The sequence below is a fragment of the Eulemur rufifrons genome, chromosome 2, assembly GCF_041146395.1.
Source record: "Eulemur rufifrons isolate Redbay chromosome 2, OSU_ERuf_1, whole genome shotgun sequence".
NCBI classification, from domain to species: Eukaryota; Metazoa; Chordata; class Mammalia; order Primates; family Lemuridae; genus Eulemur; species Eulemur rufifrons.
The window spans coordinates 115,052,735-115,069,621 of record NC_090984.1 but is presented as its reverse complement, the minus strand read 5'-3'; the positions used below and the strand labels follow the sequence as shown (position 1 = coordinate 115,069,621).

The following is a 16,887-nucleotide window of genomic DNA, read 5'->3' as shown; positions in this document are numbered from 1 at the left end:
GACACATCTAATGCTCCCTCCAACACACCGGCTGGTGGCAGGGCAGTCACGGATATAAAGCAACAAACACGAAGAGACGCGGGCTGATTCTCAAAGACTCTATAATTAGACTTTTTATAAAAACTCTAAAAGTCAAGAAACACCAACATTTCTCCCTTTCTTAGAAAAGAGCGCAGAAACATCTCCGGAAAGAGACACTGCTCCTTCCTCCCCAATTCAGAAAAGTTCATCAGGCCAAGAGCTTTCCCTCTATATCCTTCTTTCCGCTTGTCTCCCTTCTGATCCTTCCACATTCCCGCAGCTCTGCGTGGCTCCATTTTAGACCTTTCCAGAGGGAGCAACTGAAAGGCGCGGCCAGGAGGAGCCGACACGTCGAGGACGCAGGCGCAGCGCGGCTCAGGTGCGCGGGCGGGCAGCCCCGCCCCTCCGCTCACCTCCTGGGGGGTCGGGGGTTGCTGAAGTGAGGTCGGGAGGGGAGCGGAGGGTGAGGGGTGGGTGCCCGAAGCGGGAGGGGCGGACTGGGGGCGGGGTGGACCTGGAGGTGGGGCGTGGTAGCCCTGGGACGGGGCGGGAAGGGGGGCGTTACCTGAAGGGGGCGGGGCGGCCCTGGAGGGGGCGTGGCCTCGGGGCGCGGCCGCGTGAGGTGATCCGAGTCAACATTGTCTCCGGCGGCGAGGGCAGAGCGCCCACTGCCTCGAGCAGGTGGCTGGCCTCGCTCTCCTCGGCGCGGGGTGGGGCGGGGGCGCCCCGGGAGCCTCGCGCGGAGACCCGCAGAGGGCGGGGGGACCCCGGCCGAGAAAGGAGCCGGCGCGGCTCAGGTGCGCTTCTCCGGGCGGGCGGCGCGCGGGGGCCTGGCGAAGGTGGTGACGGGGAGCGCGTGAGAGCGGCGCCTTCTCAGCGGGGTGCCCCGCCGCCCCCAGCCTCGCGGGGCTGGCTGTGGAGCGACTGTTTTTGTATGGCTTTTTGTCTCGTCTATAACTTTTTAAAAACATGTGGCCGTGGTTGGGAGTCTGGGAACTGTTCCCCCGTCTCTTCAGCAACAACGCCTGCCTCGCGGGGGCCTGAGGGAGGTTTAGGCCCCGCGACGGTAGCGATCGCGGTGGCCCGGGGGTCAGTTGCTCACCCCGGGGAGCGGGAGTGCGCGGTGGGGCGAGGCCGGGCCCGCGTCCTGCCCGGGTTGGTGGGTCCGCTTAGTGGGACGCGTGATCGGAGCGAGGGGAGACCCCAGCCCCGGAAGGGGCGGCCGCGCGTCCCGCTCCCCGCGCTGGGCTCGCGCCTCGGACGACCCATCCCAGGAGGGCTCCGGACTCCGGGAAAGAGAGAGGCGAATTTCCTTTCCCTGGGGACCGAGTTCTGACGAGACCTGGTCAGCAAACGGTTTTTATCCGTGATGTTTCTGAAACTTTGTGAAGCGGCGAAAGGGTGTTAAGATGTCACTTTCCTATGGTTTTTGCAAACTACAATCTATCCAACAGGTTTTTAGATTTGACTTCTTTTTACTGTTTTTTGTTTGCTATGGTTTCTTTTAAATATAGGCGGATACTGCGGGGTATATTGCACATTCGGTGGACGTCCAGGTATAGACAAGATAGATGCCAAGCCAAAAGCATTGATTCCTTTAGGATATTTAAAATACAGCGTATAAAAGAATTGCTTTTGTAATGAAAATATTATTCTGATTCCGGATAAGCATTTAAAAGAGTTGTGTTTTTCCAGAAATAGCCTAGAATATATTGAGAATTAGCTCCAACAACTCAACCGTATTTACCAATGTAATCCTTTGATATGTAACCTCATCATGGTTAAAAATTGCTTTTTCTGGAAGGAAGTGTCAATGTGTCTTGCCTGTGAAAGGTGGGATTTGAGGAGACTTGCTTTTTATCATCTCTTTCGTATTTTGTAGTTTTGCTAATGAATATGAGTTACCTTCATAACTGTGGGAAAAGCCTGAATAGAAATTTTTTTAACCCTTCAATAAAAATTTAAATTTTGTATTTTCTTGGCTTTGCTTGAATTGTAATTGTGTATTCACACATAAAACTAGTAAGTTGAGAGATTAATTCACGTGGAGAGAAAATGAGATTCTCGTGGGACATCTGGCAGAGCTGTCTAGTTGGCAGTTAGGTATATTGGTATCAGGTTTTTCTAAAGTCAGGCTCAGAGTTATAGATGTTGGAAGCAGCAGTGGATTTGTGAGCGTTAATCCTGTAAGGGTGTCAGAAATCACTGAGGCGCGTATATAGAGAAAGAAGAGAGGAAGACCAAGGATTGAGAACGCCAGTATTAAGTGATGGGTAGAGACAGTCAAGGAGACCAAGGAGCAGCATTCAGGAAAGGAGGAAAACTAGGAGGTGGTGGTGTCAGAGAAGCCAGGAGTGGAGGGTTTTATTAATAGTAAGGAGAGAAGTCTGTTTGGGAGTCAAATGAGCCTGAGGGATTGGGAAGATAGGAACTGATTAAGTGCCTATTGGCTTTAGTAGTTAAGAGGAGGTCATTAACCTAAGCAAACATAATTTAAGGTAAAATTGTAAGGGTAGAAGCCACATTTGAATGAATTTGAGGAGTGAACAGAGGACGAAGAAGTAAAGATAGAGAGTGTAGAATCCTTATTTCGAGAAACAAAGGTTAGAAAGAGAGGCAACAGGGTGGCAGAGGGGAGTTTATAGTCATATTGGAAATAATATAAGGACTATAGTATACCTTTGTGTTAAAGTGTGTCATCTCCCTAGGCGGGAGGATTGCTTGAGCTCAGGAGTTAGAGACTCCGTCTCTAAAACTTAAAAAAAATTAAAATGTGTCATCTCAGAGCTTTTTTCCTTTCTCATGGTTAAGTAGCAGAAGCTGAGAGCAAGTAACTGAGCATATTCATAATAAGTACTTCATCACACCCTCTGCCCTCACCCCAGTTTGAATTATGAACACTGTTTTAGTGGTATTTTGGTGTATTGGATTCAGGTGTTATTAGTGTTTAAGACACAAGTATAAACTGTGTTGGATTGTATTTCATCTGAGTTCCAGTACTTTGGTACTTCCAAGTTGCTTTTATTTGATTCTTTCATGTGTGTCTCAATGATTCTTCTAAAAAATCTTATGTAGACCTCAGATATTTGGACTAAATCAGAATCTGTTGGGGACCATCACTGGTCCCCAACCTGTTTGACACCAGGGACCGTTTTCATGGAAGACAATTTTTCCATGGACCGGGGTGGGGGTGCCGGGGGGTGGGGGGGGGTGGGGATGGTTTTGGGATGATTCAAGCACATTACATTTATTGCGTACTTTATTATTAATACATTGTAATATATAATGAAATAATTATACAACTCATAGGTTGGGGACCCGTGGTATACATCAGTTAGGGCCTTTGCTTCAGTTATCATACATTCAAGGGAAAATCCTCCAGATTAAAATTTCTGTATAATGAGTTTCACTTCAGTCTTCACTGAAAGTTTGATTTTTTTCTGTTGTTGTTTTGGAGTTCAGACAAACAGTTTTATGGGTGTTTTCCTCAGGAATATAAAAAAAATGGTTACAATGGAAAAGGCCAACAATCAAGTGTTGATGAGGAGGATGTGGATCAGCTGGAAATCTCATATTCTGCTGGTGGACGTATAAATGGGTGTAATCATGGAAAAATTTTTGGCAGTGTCTACTAAAGTAAAACATTTGCATAAGCTATGCCCAAATATATACTCAACAAAATTCTAGAAAATGCATCAGTGGTTACTTGGGGATAGGGACGAGAGAAAGGAGGGATGGTAAAAGAGGGACATGAGGAAACTTTTGAGGATGATGGAGATATTCATTTTCTGTGATAATGCTTTTACCAAAGTATACATATGTCTGACTCATTTAATTGTACATTTTAAATATGTACAATGTATTGTAGGTAAATTATACCTCAATACAGTATTAAAAATAAAGAGTGGAAGGAAACACATCATTTAAGTATATTTAGCTCCTTCAAATACTATAGTTATCTTAGGGTAATAGGATTATGGATAATTTTGATTTTCTTCATATAGGTTTCTGTATTTTTCAGATTTTGTGCTACAACCATGTATTTAATTAGTTTTTAAGTGAGAAATTTAGTCTGTATGTCCAAAATAGTACTTTTGACACATCTACAGATTTAAAGAATACAAATAAAATAAATACCCCATACCCATATCATGCTTAAGAAATAATACATAATCAGTAATTTTGAAGCTAACTTATGTATTCTCCCTGATTATATCTTTCTCTTTCCACTCTCCTTGATTTTCTATATAGTTAAACCACATACGTACACATTCCTAAATATTGTATTGTTTGGTTTAGTCTACTTTGGAATGCTGTGTAAGTGATACTATACTATATGATTTGTGTGACTTTATTTTGGGCATTATATTTGTGAGATTCCTTCATGTTGAGGTGTGTTACAATTCGTTTATTTTTTATTGATGTACATCATTCCATTGTGTGACTTTACCACTGTTTATCCATCATCCTGTTGATGTATATTTAGAGTGTTTTCAGTCCTCTTTTTTTTTTTTTTTTTTTTGAGACAGAGTCTCACTTTGTTGCCCAGGCTAGAGTGAGTGCCGTGGCGTCAGCCTAGCTCACAGCAACCTCAAACTCCTGGGCTCAAGCGATCCTACTGTCTCAGCCTCCCGAGTAGCTGGGACTACAGGCACGCGCCACCATGCCCGGCTAATTTTTTCTATATATATTTTAGTTGTCCATATAATTTCTTTCTATTTTTAGTAGAGACGGGGGTCTCGCTCTTGCGCAGGCTGGTCTTGAACTCCTGACCTTGAGCGATCCGCCCGCCTCAGCCTCCCAGAGTGCTAGGATTACAGGCGTGAGCCTCCCAGAGTGCTAGGATTACAGGCGTGAGCCACCGCGCCCGGCCTCAGTCTTCTTTTTTTTAATTTAATTTTTACTTTTTGCCATTAAAAGCTGTTTTGTTATGACTATTCTAATCCATATCTTTTTGTGTTCATGTTTACAAATTTCCCAGGCTTTTTAAAACCTAGGAGTAGAGTTGTGGATCTTCAGTTTTGCTAGATAATACTGAATTGTTTTATAAAGTGGCTGTACCACTTTATACAAGCAGTGTGTAAGTGTTCACTTTGTTCCTTCTCTCAACACCATTTCAGACATTTGTACATTTGTAATTACCTGAATTTTTTCTTTTTGAGAATCTGGTGGTTGAGAAATAGTATCCCACTGGGGTTTTAATCTACATTTCCTTAATTAATGATGATGTTGCACCTTTCATAGTTACTCTTCTGTGAATGTCTCCTTATGTTTTTTGCCTATTTTCTATTGTTTTGTTTTGTTTTTTTGTCTTTTAAAAATTGATTTCTAGACGTTCTTTATATATTCTGGATACTCATCCCTTGTCAGTTATGCATGTGGCACATTTCTTTTTCTCAAAGTGAGCAGCTTGCTTTTTACTTTTTTATGGTGTCTTTTGACAAAAACATTTTATAGTTTAATGTAGTTGATCCTGTCAACCTTTTTCTTTTATGATCTTATATTTTCTGCTAAAAGCAGGGGGATATATGGGAAATCTCTGTATCTTCTCAATTTTGCTGTCATTCTAAGACGGCTCTAAAAATGTCTATTAAAAAAGTTGCCTTTCATATTTGTCTTTAAAAAAATTTTTCATTTATTTATTTTTTTCCCACCCAGAAAGCTAAGAAACCTTTCATATTTGTTTTCTTAATCCATGTAGAATTGATTTTTGTGTGTTGTAAAGTGGAGATGTGAAGTGGGAGCCTAGTTTCTTTTTTTTCCATATGGGTAATCAGTTTTTCCCAGCATCATTTATTGAATATTCTGTTTTTCATTCTACTAATCTACAGATTTCATATATCAAGTTTTGCTATATGTGTGGTTATGTTTCTAGGCTACTCTTTGTAAAACAGACATCTGTTTGTGTATCCTTACTGCAGTCTTATTTACTTTGGCTGTATAAAGAACCTTTATACCTGAGAGAACAAGTCATCCACTCATGCTTCTTTTCAAACTAGACTCCTCCTCAAATTAATGTTTATTTTATTCTTTTTTAAAAGTAAACTTTTAATTGGAGTGTAATGTGTTATTTAATTCTTAAATATCTACTGTAATCACCTGAGGTCATAAGTAATACTGAAGCTACTCTAATGTAGACTCTATCAGGCTGCAAGTCCTTTCTTAACTCACTAGAATTAATTTTAACTTGTATAAACATAGGATTTTCCTTGTGGGCATATACTAAGTTGAGGTATTGCGAGTAACTTTATAATGAAAACATCTAAGAATACTCTATTTAAAAAACAATTCAAAAAGATAGGAATTAACTTGCCATAATCAAAGAGAAAGCTGAAACTATGAGAGACTAAAGGAGCCTTTAATTAAAGTCTTAGTTGCTGCTCTGAGGGTATTTGCTAAACTGGGGAAACTTGATGGATTTGAATAGGAATTTGATGGATTTGCAGGGCACCAGGGATAGTTGGAAGTCAGCTCAGGGCTCATTCAGGGTAAGCTAAGAAGACTTTCTGGCCCCACTTCTGCTCTCTCAAAGTTCATATCACTTTGGTGGTCTAAAAAATTTTCAAGATACAAATTTTTAAAAATCTTTTTCTTTTGAGACATTCAGATACCATAAAATTCACCACTTTAAAGTATATGATTCAGTGGTCACCCGCCAAAAGAAACTTTGTATCCATTAGTAGTCACTCTCCATTTCACTCTTCCTTCTCAGCCCCTGGCAACCACTAATATACTTTCTGTTTCTATGGATTTGCCTATTCTGGACATTTTCTATAAACGAAATCATACAATGTGTGGCCTTTGGTGTCCTGCTTCTTTCCTAGCATAATGTTTTCAAGGTTTATCCATCTTATAGCATGAATCAGTACTTCATTCCTTTTATGGGTGAATATATTCCATTGTATGGATATATACCACATTTTGTTTTTTTACTTATCAGTTGATGGACATTTGGGTTGTTTCTATTTTTTGACTGTTATGAATAATGCTTCTATGAACATTGTGTAAAATTTTTTGTGTGGAAGATATGTTTTCTATTCCCATAGGCATATTTACCTAGGAATGGAATTCCTGGATCGTATGGTAACTCTGTGTGAAGTTTTTGAGGAATTGCCAAAGTATTTTCGAAAGCAGTTGCATCATTTTATATTTCTGTCAGGAACATATGAGGGTTCCAGTTTCCCCACATTCTCATCAATACTTATTTTTTGTCTGTGTTTTTGATTAGTGTGTGTGAAGTGGTATCTCATTGTGGTTTGATTTGCATTTTACTAATAATCCGTGATATTGAACACATCTTAATATGTTTATTGGCCATGTGTATATCTTCTTTGGAGAAATATCTATTTAAATCCTTTGTCCATTTTTAAAATTGGGTTATTTGTCAAGGCATGAATTTAAAATGATCTAGTAAACAAATACAAATATTCTGTGGAGTATACTTTCATTTTTTGGCTTAAGAAAAGTCCTACCAGTAAAGTTTCATGGTCAATGAATAATTTATTGTCAAAGATAACCAAGTACACAAGGAAATAAGACATCTTGAGCAAAAATCAGCAGAAATAATAGATAATTAGAAATAAACCTACAAAAGCTTGAATTACCAGCCATGGATTATTAAAATAACTATGCAGGTCTATATTTAAGTAAATAAAAGACAAATTTGGAGACATATGCAGAGATCAGGAGTCTAAAAAAGTGACAGAGCTACAGAGCTGGTTGAAAAAAGAACTAAATGTAATTAATTTATTTTATTTTATTTTTTTAGAGACAGGGTCTCACTCTGTCACCCAGGCTGGAGTGCAGTGGCATGATCATAGCTCACTGCTAACATAGTTCAAAGGCACAGAGGTAAAAAAGAAATAGTGTGTTTCTAGAACTGCAGGTGGTTATATTTTGAAGCTTAGTATTTGCAGAAGGAGATAGTGGAAGATGAGCAAAGAGAAGGGGTCATATATTTAGGAAAATAAATTTTATCCTGAAAGGATTAGATTTTATCCTGATAGGGAGCCATGGAATTACTTAAAGCAGGTAATGAACATTGGCAGCACAGTTAGGGGATAAAAAGAGTTTGAAAAGGCAAACCTATTAGCTGCTGTTTGTAATTTGGGCATATGATCACACCTGAATCAAGGTAGTCAAATTGAGGGTGGAAAGGAAGCTGTAGAAATTACAAGTATTAAGGAGCTCCACTCAACAGAATTCTAGTCCTTGCCTATTCTTTCTGTTGCTCAGTACCTTGCGAAATAATGCAAAGTGCGAAAAACTCAAGGCCTTTGCACTTTCTGGAATACTCTGCCCTCACGATCCTTTCTTGTCATTGAGCTTCCAGCTGGATTGTTTCCTCCTCAGAGAAGCCTTTTCTGATTACAGAAAGTTAACATTAGGGTTCCTCTTGAATCTTGGTTAATTTTTTTCATCAGATCAAACATTTCATATGTTAACTTAGTTTTGTTTATCCCCCTCTACGCTGTAAGCTCTCTGAAAGTGGAGCTTTTGTCTATCTTGTTCACTGTTGTATCCTCAGTGCCTAGCAAATTGCCTAGTACATATTAGATGCTCAGTAAATGCTTATAAATAAGTGAATGGATAAATTGGGTGTGTTGATTATGGGAACTGAAGGACCAAGGATGACATCCATACTTCTGGTTTAGTTTGTTAGCTGGATGGTGGCACTATAGTAGGAAATACCAGAAAAATAGCAGGTTTGCAGGGGAAGGTTGTGATAATGTACTGTCCTTCATTTGTAAGAATGCCTCAGGCAGGGCTGTTCCTAGGCTATGTCAGGCCACTGAAGGCAAAAAAGCACTTTGGGAACCTCAGACATGGGGTGATTTTTTCTTTCTTTCTTTCTTTTTTTTTTAGATGGAGTCTCACTCTGTGGCCCCGGCTGGAGTGCAGTGGCATGATCATAGCTTGCTGTGGCCTCGAACTCCTGGGCTCAGGCGATTCTCCCACCTCAGCCTCCCAGAGTGCTCAGATTACTAGTGTGAACCACTATGCCCATCCAGTATTAAAAGTATTTTAACAGGCTGGGCACGGTGACTCATGTCTGTAATCCTAGCACTTTGGGAGGCCAAGGCAAGAGTATCACTTGAGGCTAGGAGTTCAAGACCAACCTGAGCAAGAGCGAGACCCTGTCTCTACAAAAAATAGAAAAATTAGCCTTGCATGGTGGCATGCACCTGTAGTCCAAAAAACATATTTTAACAACCTGTCTAGTGTGGGCACTGACCAATCAGAATGGACACTATCCATAGTATTAGAGCTGGGTCATGGAGGCCTTTCTCAGACATTAACACAGAGGATAGCGAGGGAAGAGTTAGAGTGCCTAGGGTGGCTTATAGCTTTTACCTACTGATATGGAAATATTTAAATCTTTTCACAGTCTGTTTCCATACTGGAATGTTCTGGCTAAGTGTCCTCATACCATTCCTGGGATTGGATAGAGTGCCTCACATGAATCAGATAGATTGCAAGTAGGATCTAATGATAATAATTATAATCATGGTGATGGCAGCAAACATTTACTGATCTCTTATAATGGGCCTGGCGCTAGTTTAGTGCTTTATGGGCATTACCTTAGTTGATCATCACAATAGCCCTAAGAAGTGTTTTTATTAGCTGATGACAAAATTCAGGGTTAGAGAGGTTAAGTAACATGCCCAAGGTCATTTAGCTAATAAGTGAAAGTTATAGGATTTGAACCTAAGCAGTGTACTTTTACCCATTTATATTTGCTTCCCCTTATTGCTAAAAAAAAAAAAAAAAAAAAAAAGCAAATAAGTGGTATTCAATAGAGATAGCCAGCACATGGTTTGTTAACCTGACTGGTCCTGCCCTTCTGCCCATACCCTACCTAAAGCAATGTAGTATATTAGAAAAAGGTGGGAAACTTAGGTTTTAGTTCTGAACCTAACGATAGTTGTCTTACTATTTTATATATGTAAAATGAAGGACTTTGACAAAATGATCTCTAAGGCCTTCTTCTCTGTTAATGTTTTTGAGATTTCTTTTTCTGTTAATGTTCTATAACTGTGTTATTTTGTTTCAACTTTATTGAGATATAACTGATATACAATAAATTACATATACTTGAAGTATACAATTTGATAAGTTTTCATATTGTATGCACCCATGAAACCATCACCATAATCAGTATACTGACTATATCACCCTCAAAAGTTTCCTCCTGCTCTTCTGTATCCTTCCTTCCTGCCTATCTCTGCCCTCTGTCTCTCCACCCCTCACTGTCTGCAGGCAGCCTCTGATTGGCTTTTTGATTAATTTCCATTTTCTGTAATTTTATGTGAGTTGAATCATATAGCTGAAATTCAGCTATAAAACATTATCAATAAGATAGCCGGAAAAGCTAAATTAAAGAAAAATAAAATAATAAGACAGATGGAGAACTGAAATATGGCTTTGTTATTAACGAAGCTAATACAAGAGAATATGGCATGTATCTGTATGGCATGTACTCTCTTTGTTGGTGTTCTTTCACTATGTGTAATTATTTTGAGAGTCATCCAGGTTGTTGCATATATAAATAGCTTACTGCTTTATTGCTGATTAGTATTCCATTGAATGGATACATTATAATTTGTTTATCTGAGTAGATTAAATAGATGGATATTTGATGGTTTCCAGTTTTTGGCTATTTCAAATAGAGTTGCTGTGAGCACTAGTGTACAAGTCTTTGTGTAGACATATGATTGCTTTTGTCTTGAGTAAATACATGGGAATGGGATGTTTGGATCATATGATATATATATGTTTAACTTAAGAAACTGTCAAGCTATTTTCTAAAATGTACCATTTTAAATTCCCACCACTAGCATATGAGAATACTACTTGCTCCACCTACATGTAAACGCTTGGAATGGTCATTCTTTGTAATTTTATCATTTCTAATAGGTGTGTAGTGTTATTTTGTAGTTTTAATTTGTATTTCTCTAATATCTAATGGTGTTGAGCATGTTTTTATGTGCTTTTTGACCATTTGTATATTTTCTTTGGAGAAGTAGACACTTCTACTTCAAATCCTTTGCCTACTTTTTAATTGGGTTATTTTTCTTTTTATTATTGAGTTATAGCAGTTAGGTATAAGCCCCTTATTGGAGCTTATCATAAGATTTGCAAATATTGTCTCCTAATCTCTGAATGGTCTTTTCACTTTCTTAATGGTGTTTTTGAAGCACAAAGTTTTTAATCTTGATTAAGTCTTATGTCAAATTTTTCTTTTATCATTTGTGCTTTTGGTGTTGTATCTAAGAAATCATTGCCTAACCTAAGTTTACAAAGATTTATTTCTATGTTTTCTTCTAAGAGTTTTGAAGTTTTAGCTGTTATATATGAGTCTGCAATCAATTTTAAGTTAGTTTTTGTGTATGGTGTGAGGTAGGGACCCAATCTTGGGGAGGAGGGTGGCATGTGGTGTCCTAGCACCATTTGTTGAAAAGACTGCTCCTTTCCCTTTAAAATGTCTTGGCACCTTTGTTGAAAAATCAGTTGACCATAAATGTAACGGTTTATTTCTGGACTCTCAATTTTATTCCATTGATCTATATGTCTTTCCTTATGCTTACACTACACTGTCTGAATTACTATAGTTTTGTGGTAAATTTTGAAGTTAGTCTTCCAACTTCATTCTTTTTTTTAAAAGATTGTTTTGGCTTTTCTGCATTCTTTGCATTTCCATATGAATTTTAAGATCAGCTTGTCAATTTCTATAAAGAAGCTGGGTGGGATTTTGGTAGGAATTGTGTTGAATCTGTAGACCAATTCAGGGAGTCTTGCCATCTTAACAATATTGATAACATTAGCATGTTAACAATATTACATCTTCTAATCCATGAATATGGGATGTCCTTAAATTTACTGAAGTCTTCTTTAATGTCTTTCAGTAATGTTTTGTAGTTTTCAGTGTACAAGTCTTGTACTTCTTTTGTCAGAGTATTCCTAAGTATTTTAATTTTTTAAAAAAAATGTTATGAATGGAATTGTTTTCTTAATTTCATTTCTGAACTACATTTTCAGACTAACATTTCATTGTTAGCGTATAGAAATACAATTGATTTCTGTATATTGCTCTTATATCCTTCAACCTTAGTGAACTTGTATATTACTTCTAGTAGCTTGTTAGTGGATTTCTTAGGCTCTTTGTATTTACAAGATCATATTGTCTATGAATAAAGAAGGTTTTACTTTTTCATTTTCAATATGAATGCCTTTTATATCTTTTTCTAGCCTAATTACCCTGGCTAGAACCTCCAGTACAGTGTTGAATAAAGGTGGAGAGAGTTGATGTCTTTGTGTTTTCCCTGGACTTACAGGGAAAGCATTCAGTCTTTCAGCAGTTACTATGATGTTAGCTGTAGGTTTTTCATAAATGTTCTTGTTATATTGAAAAGAGTCTCTTCTATTCCTAGCTGCTCAGCATTTCTATCATGAATGAGTATTAGATTTTGTCAAAAATTTTTTTGCATCTGTTGATATGATCAAGCAGTTTTTGTCTTTTTCTATTAATACAAAGTATTACATGAATTGATTTTCAGATGTTAAATCTTAAAATCTTGGGATAAATCTTTCTGGATTATGATGTATAACTCTTCTTATATGTTGCTGGATTTGGTTTGCTAGTGTCTTGTTGAGGATTTTTGTGTCTATGTTCATGGGAGGTATCCAACTTGCTAAAAAAAAAATAAAACAAATAAGTGGTGTTCAATAGAGATAGCCAGCACATGGTTCATTAACCTAACTGGTCCTGGCCTTCTGCCCATACCCTATTTAAAGCAATGTGGTATATTAGAAAAAGTTGATAACAAATTTTGTTGGTGACAGAAATAGGTACTCTTATACATTGCTATTGGGAATGTGAAATGGTGTAGATTCAGAGAGAAATTTGTCATATTTCTAGGTTGTCCTATTTCTAGGAATCTGTCTTGACAGATAGGTACTGAGAAATATCTGAGAAATATGTGTGTACAAAGCTACTGTAACACTATTTCTAATAGCAGAAGATGTAACAATTCAAATCCTGATTTTAACAAAACTATAAAAAAAAATTGAGACCTTAGGGGAAATTTGAACACTGACCAAGTAGTTGAAAATGTGTGTAGTTAATGATGTTAATTATATGTGATAATGTTATTACAATTATGTTAAAAAAGAGCGCTTTTAGAAATATTTGATATAATACATTACTGATACTATTTAACACTGATACTAGTTAATGCTTGAAGTGATCCATCTTCAACCAGTGAGAGCCCCTTGAAGTTAATTCCTGAATCCTTCTGCCCCATCCTTTAGAGATCATTACTTAAGTATTTATGGATGAAATTATATGATTAGAGTTTATTTCAAAATAATCCAAAAGACAGGCTAAGTGGGGAGGTCGAGATGAAGTAAGATTTGCCATGAGTTGATAATTATTTAATCTGGGTGATTGGGATTTCGTTGTACTATTCTATCTTCTTTTGTATGTGTTTAAAATTTCCTGTAAAAAATGTATGGAGTTTAAAGTAGGCATAAATGAAGAGAGTGCATTTGGAACAAAGGCACTGAGACCCAGGAAGGTGGGAAATTCTTAAACAATTTTATGTTTCTGGTATATATAAAACAGACTTCCTTCATTTGTACTTATTAGTGTAATTCTAAGGATTAAAATAACTCATAAAGTATGCCGTTATTTGTTTATTGGCCCCCATTATAGGGCCTTTGGATTACCAAAATAATTGATGTGGAGGAAGTGAAATTTTTCTCACACTTTTTATGAGTGCCATCTTTCTTTCAAATTTTGCTTGGACATAGATTTAGGTATATCAAGTAAAAGAGAAAATTAAGAGTGGGATTTTTCTTTTTTTTCAGATTTTAACATTGGGATTGTTCATTTGGTGATTTTTAAGCATGTTATTTCAATAACTTATAAAGATATCCTAGGTTATACAGAATTATATATAGGAATAAAAATCTATCTTCCTCTTAAATATTTTTGCTTCAGAACTCTGATGTCTTAGAAAGATATAATATGGTTTATTTAATGATATCTAATGGCATTAACATGATCATTTTAACTTGCTTCCTATTCTATCAACAGGTTAATATTAAAACTGGAAGTTTGTATCTTTTGCTGGATATTGGAAATTGAATGTAATGGCAACAGAATTTATAAAGAGTTGCTGCGGAGGGTGTTTCTATGGTGAAACAGAAAAGCACAACTGTGAGTTTTCTTTTGTCTTCAGTAACATTTATTTAGTGTCATCTTTTTTGTGGCATCTTTTAATATAAAGATAAATTAGGCATTGTTTCCTAACTTCACAGAGGCGGCAGAAGGTCACACTAGGTAAATATTCCGGAACTCCAAGTACCCTGGAGCATGGGTAGAAGGAGATGAATTCAACCCAGAAGACACCCTGAGACATTGCCGTAAAGTAGATTGCATTTGCCATAAAAGTCTGAACAGGATTTTAGCAAGCTGGGTGGGAAGAACGAAGTAAGAGAAGGTGATAATTGGACATGGGCATAATTAAGTTATTAAGTATGAAATGTCCGATTTCCTTAAGTACAAAGTATGTCAGTTGATATCGCTGACACTGTGATACTCAAAGTATCACTTTGACATCTCTTGTTTTATTTTTATTATGAAGGTACATCCTCAGTCTTTCAAATGCACATTTTGGCTTGTGATTATCTTCCAAATGTTTTTTTAGAGCAATTTTTGTGAAACAGTGGATAAGTCAAAAATTTGTGTTATTTTCGAGTATGAGTTCCATCGTGGATCCAATGCTGCGCAGAGAGCTCAAAATATCAACAAAGTGTTTGGGAAGGATGTGGCTAATGAACACACAGCATGTCGATGGCTTGAAAAGTTTTGTTCTGGGGATTTTAATCTTGAAAATATTGGGCAACCTGAGACCAAGATGGATAATGATGAGCTGAAACCTGTAGTGGAAGCAAATCCATCTCGACCTGTGCATAACTTAGCAGCAAGGTTTGACGTTACTATTCCAACAATATTGGACCATTTGAAACAAATGGGCAAGGTAAAGAAGCTGATAGACGGGTTCTGCATGAATTAAACGAGCGTCAGAAGAGAATTTGTCTTGAAGCTTGCCTTTCTTTACTGTCACAGCATAAAGGTGAACCATTTGTACAATGTATTGTTACATGTGATGAAAAAAGAATTCTTTCTGATAGTCGCAAGTGTTCAGCACAATGGTTGGATAAAGATGAAGTGTCAAAACACAGTCCAAAACCGAATATTCATCAAAAAAAGCTAATGGTGTCTGTTTGGTGGTCTAGTGCTGGTATCAACCACTATAGCTTTGTGAAACCTGGTCAGTCAATTATAGTGGATGTCTACTGCAGCCAATTGGACAAAATGATGAGGATGTTTGCAATTAAGCAGGCCAGATTGGTCAATAGAGACAGGCCAATCCTCTTGCAAGACAATGTTTGACCACATGTCACATGAACAATGTTGCTCAAACTACAGAAGTTGGACTTGAAAACTCTCTGTCATCCACTGTATTCACCAAACCTTGCACCAACTGACTACCACTGCTTCTAGGCTTTGGATCACTTCTTGCAAGGAAAAAGATTCAATTCTCAACAAGTTGTGGAAAATGCCTTTAGCAATTTCATAGCTACTCACTATCCAGGCTTCTTTGCTGCTGGCATAAACAAGCTACCGTTTAGATGGCAAAACTGTGTCAGTAGTTTAGGCACGTACTTTGATTAATTGAGCTCCTTCTTGTTTGAGATATAAACTACACTTTTGATTCGAAATCAGATGTTTCATAATTTAATTACCTAAATATCTACAGTCAGTATGCATTTTATTTCGTGATTTGTTGGAGATTTTTGTAGACTTGGAAAACTAGCTTCTTTTTAGAGTTGTTTTATGTAATTAAGACTGATGTTAACCAGCAGTACTGACAAGACTTGCTTTTGTCGACAGTATTTTTCAATGATGAAATTTTACTTGAAAGCATTGTGTAATTGACTACAAAATAAATTTGTTTTCCATCTATAAACTTTTGTGGAAATGAGACTCTTTAAAAATTGCTCTTACTATTATAATAAATTAACATACTTTGGCAATAGTGTATTAATTGCTCAAACGTTGGCTGGAGAAAATTAATGTAGATCCCACAAATGTTTGATAGGACCCAAGAATAGTTTATATGTCAGGAATTTCTTCTAAAATGATTAAGTACCAAAGCATGCTAGGTTATATTATTATAGGTAATGTATATGCATATTTATGACTTCTTTTGTTTTCCTTTTTCTTTATATGCAGTTTCAGAGGAAAGAGATTTTAAAGCAGCAGTCCCAAATAGTCAAAATACTGTCTGTGTACCTCCATTTACTTCTGTTTCCGTAAAGCCTCAGGTTGGCTGTACTGAGGATTATTTGCTTTCCAAATTACCATCTGATGGCAAAGAAGTACCATTTGTGGTGCCCAAGTTTAAGTTATCTTATATTCAGCCCAGGACACAAGGAACTCCTTCACATCTGAAAGGACTTGAAGGTAAACAATTAAATGGCAGGATTTAAAAATCAACATGTAGCATTTAAATTCCGTTATTATAGTTATTTTGTTCTTTTATATCTTTTTTTTTTTTTTTTTTTTTTTTTGAGACAGAGTCTCACTCTGTTGCCCAGGCTAGAGTGAGTGCCGTGGCGTCAGCCTAGCTCACAGCAACCTCAAACTCCTGAGCTCAAGCGATCCTCCTGTCTCAGCCTCCCGAGTAGCTGGGACTACAGGCATGCACCACCATGCCCGGCTAATTTTTTCTATATATATTTTTTAGCTGTCCATATAATTTCTTTCTATTTTTAGTAGAGATGGGGTCTCGCTCT

At 37.5% G+C, this 16,887-nt stretch overlaps 1 protein-coding gene across 1 annotated transcript in view; it reads left to right on the top strand.

Moving 5' to 3' along the window:
- The first annotated feature begins 691 nt into the window (after positions 1-691).
- The window catches only part of TC2N (tandem C2 domains, nuclear), a 42,854-nt gene continuing 26,658 nt past the window's right edge, over positions 692-16,887 (top strand). The window contains exons 1-3 of the mRNA XM_069465227.1: positions 692-818; positions 14,120-14,242; positions 16,325-16,555. Coding sequence (XP_069321328.1) covers positions 14,176-14,242; positions 16,325-16,555 — 298 coding nt within the window. The 5' untranslated portion in view covers positions 692-818; positions 14,120-14,175. The remainder of the gene's footprint in view (positions 819-14,119; positions 14,243-16,324; positions 16,556-16,887) is intronic.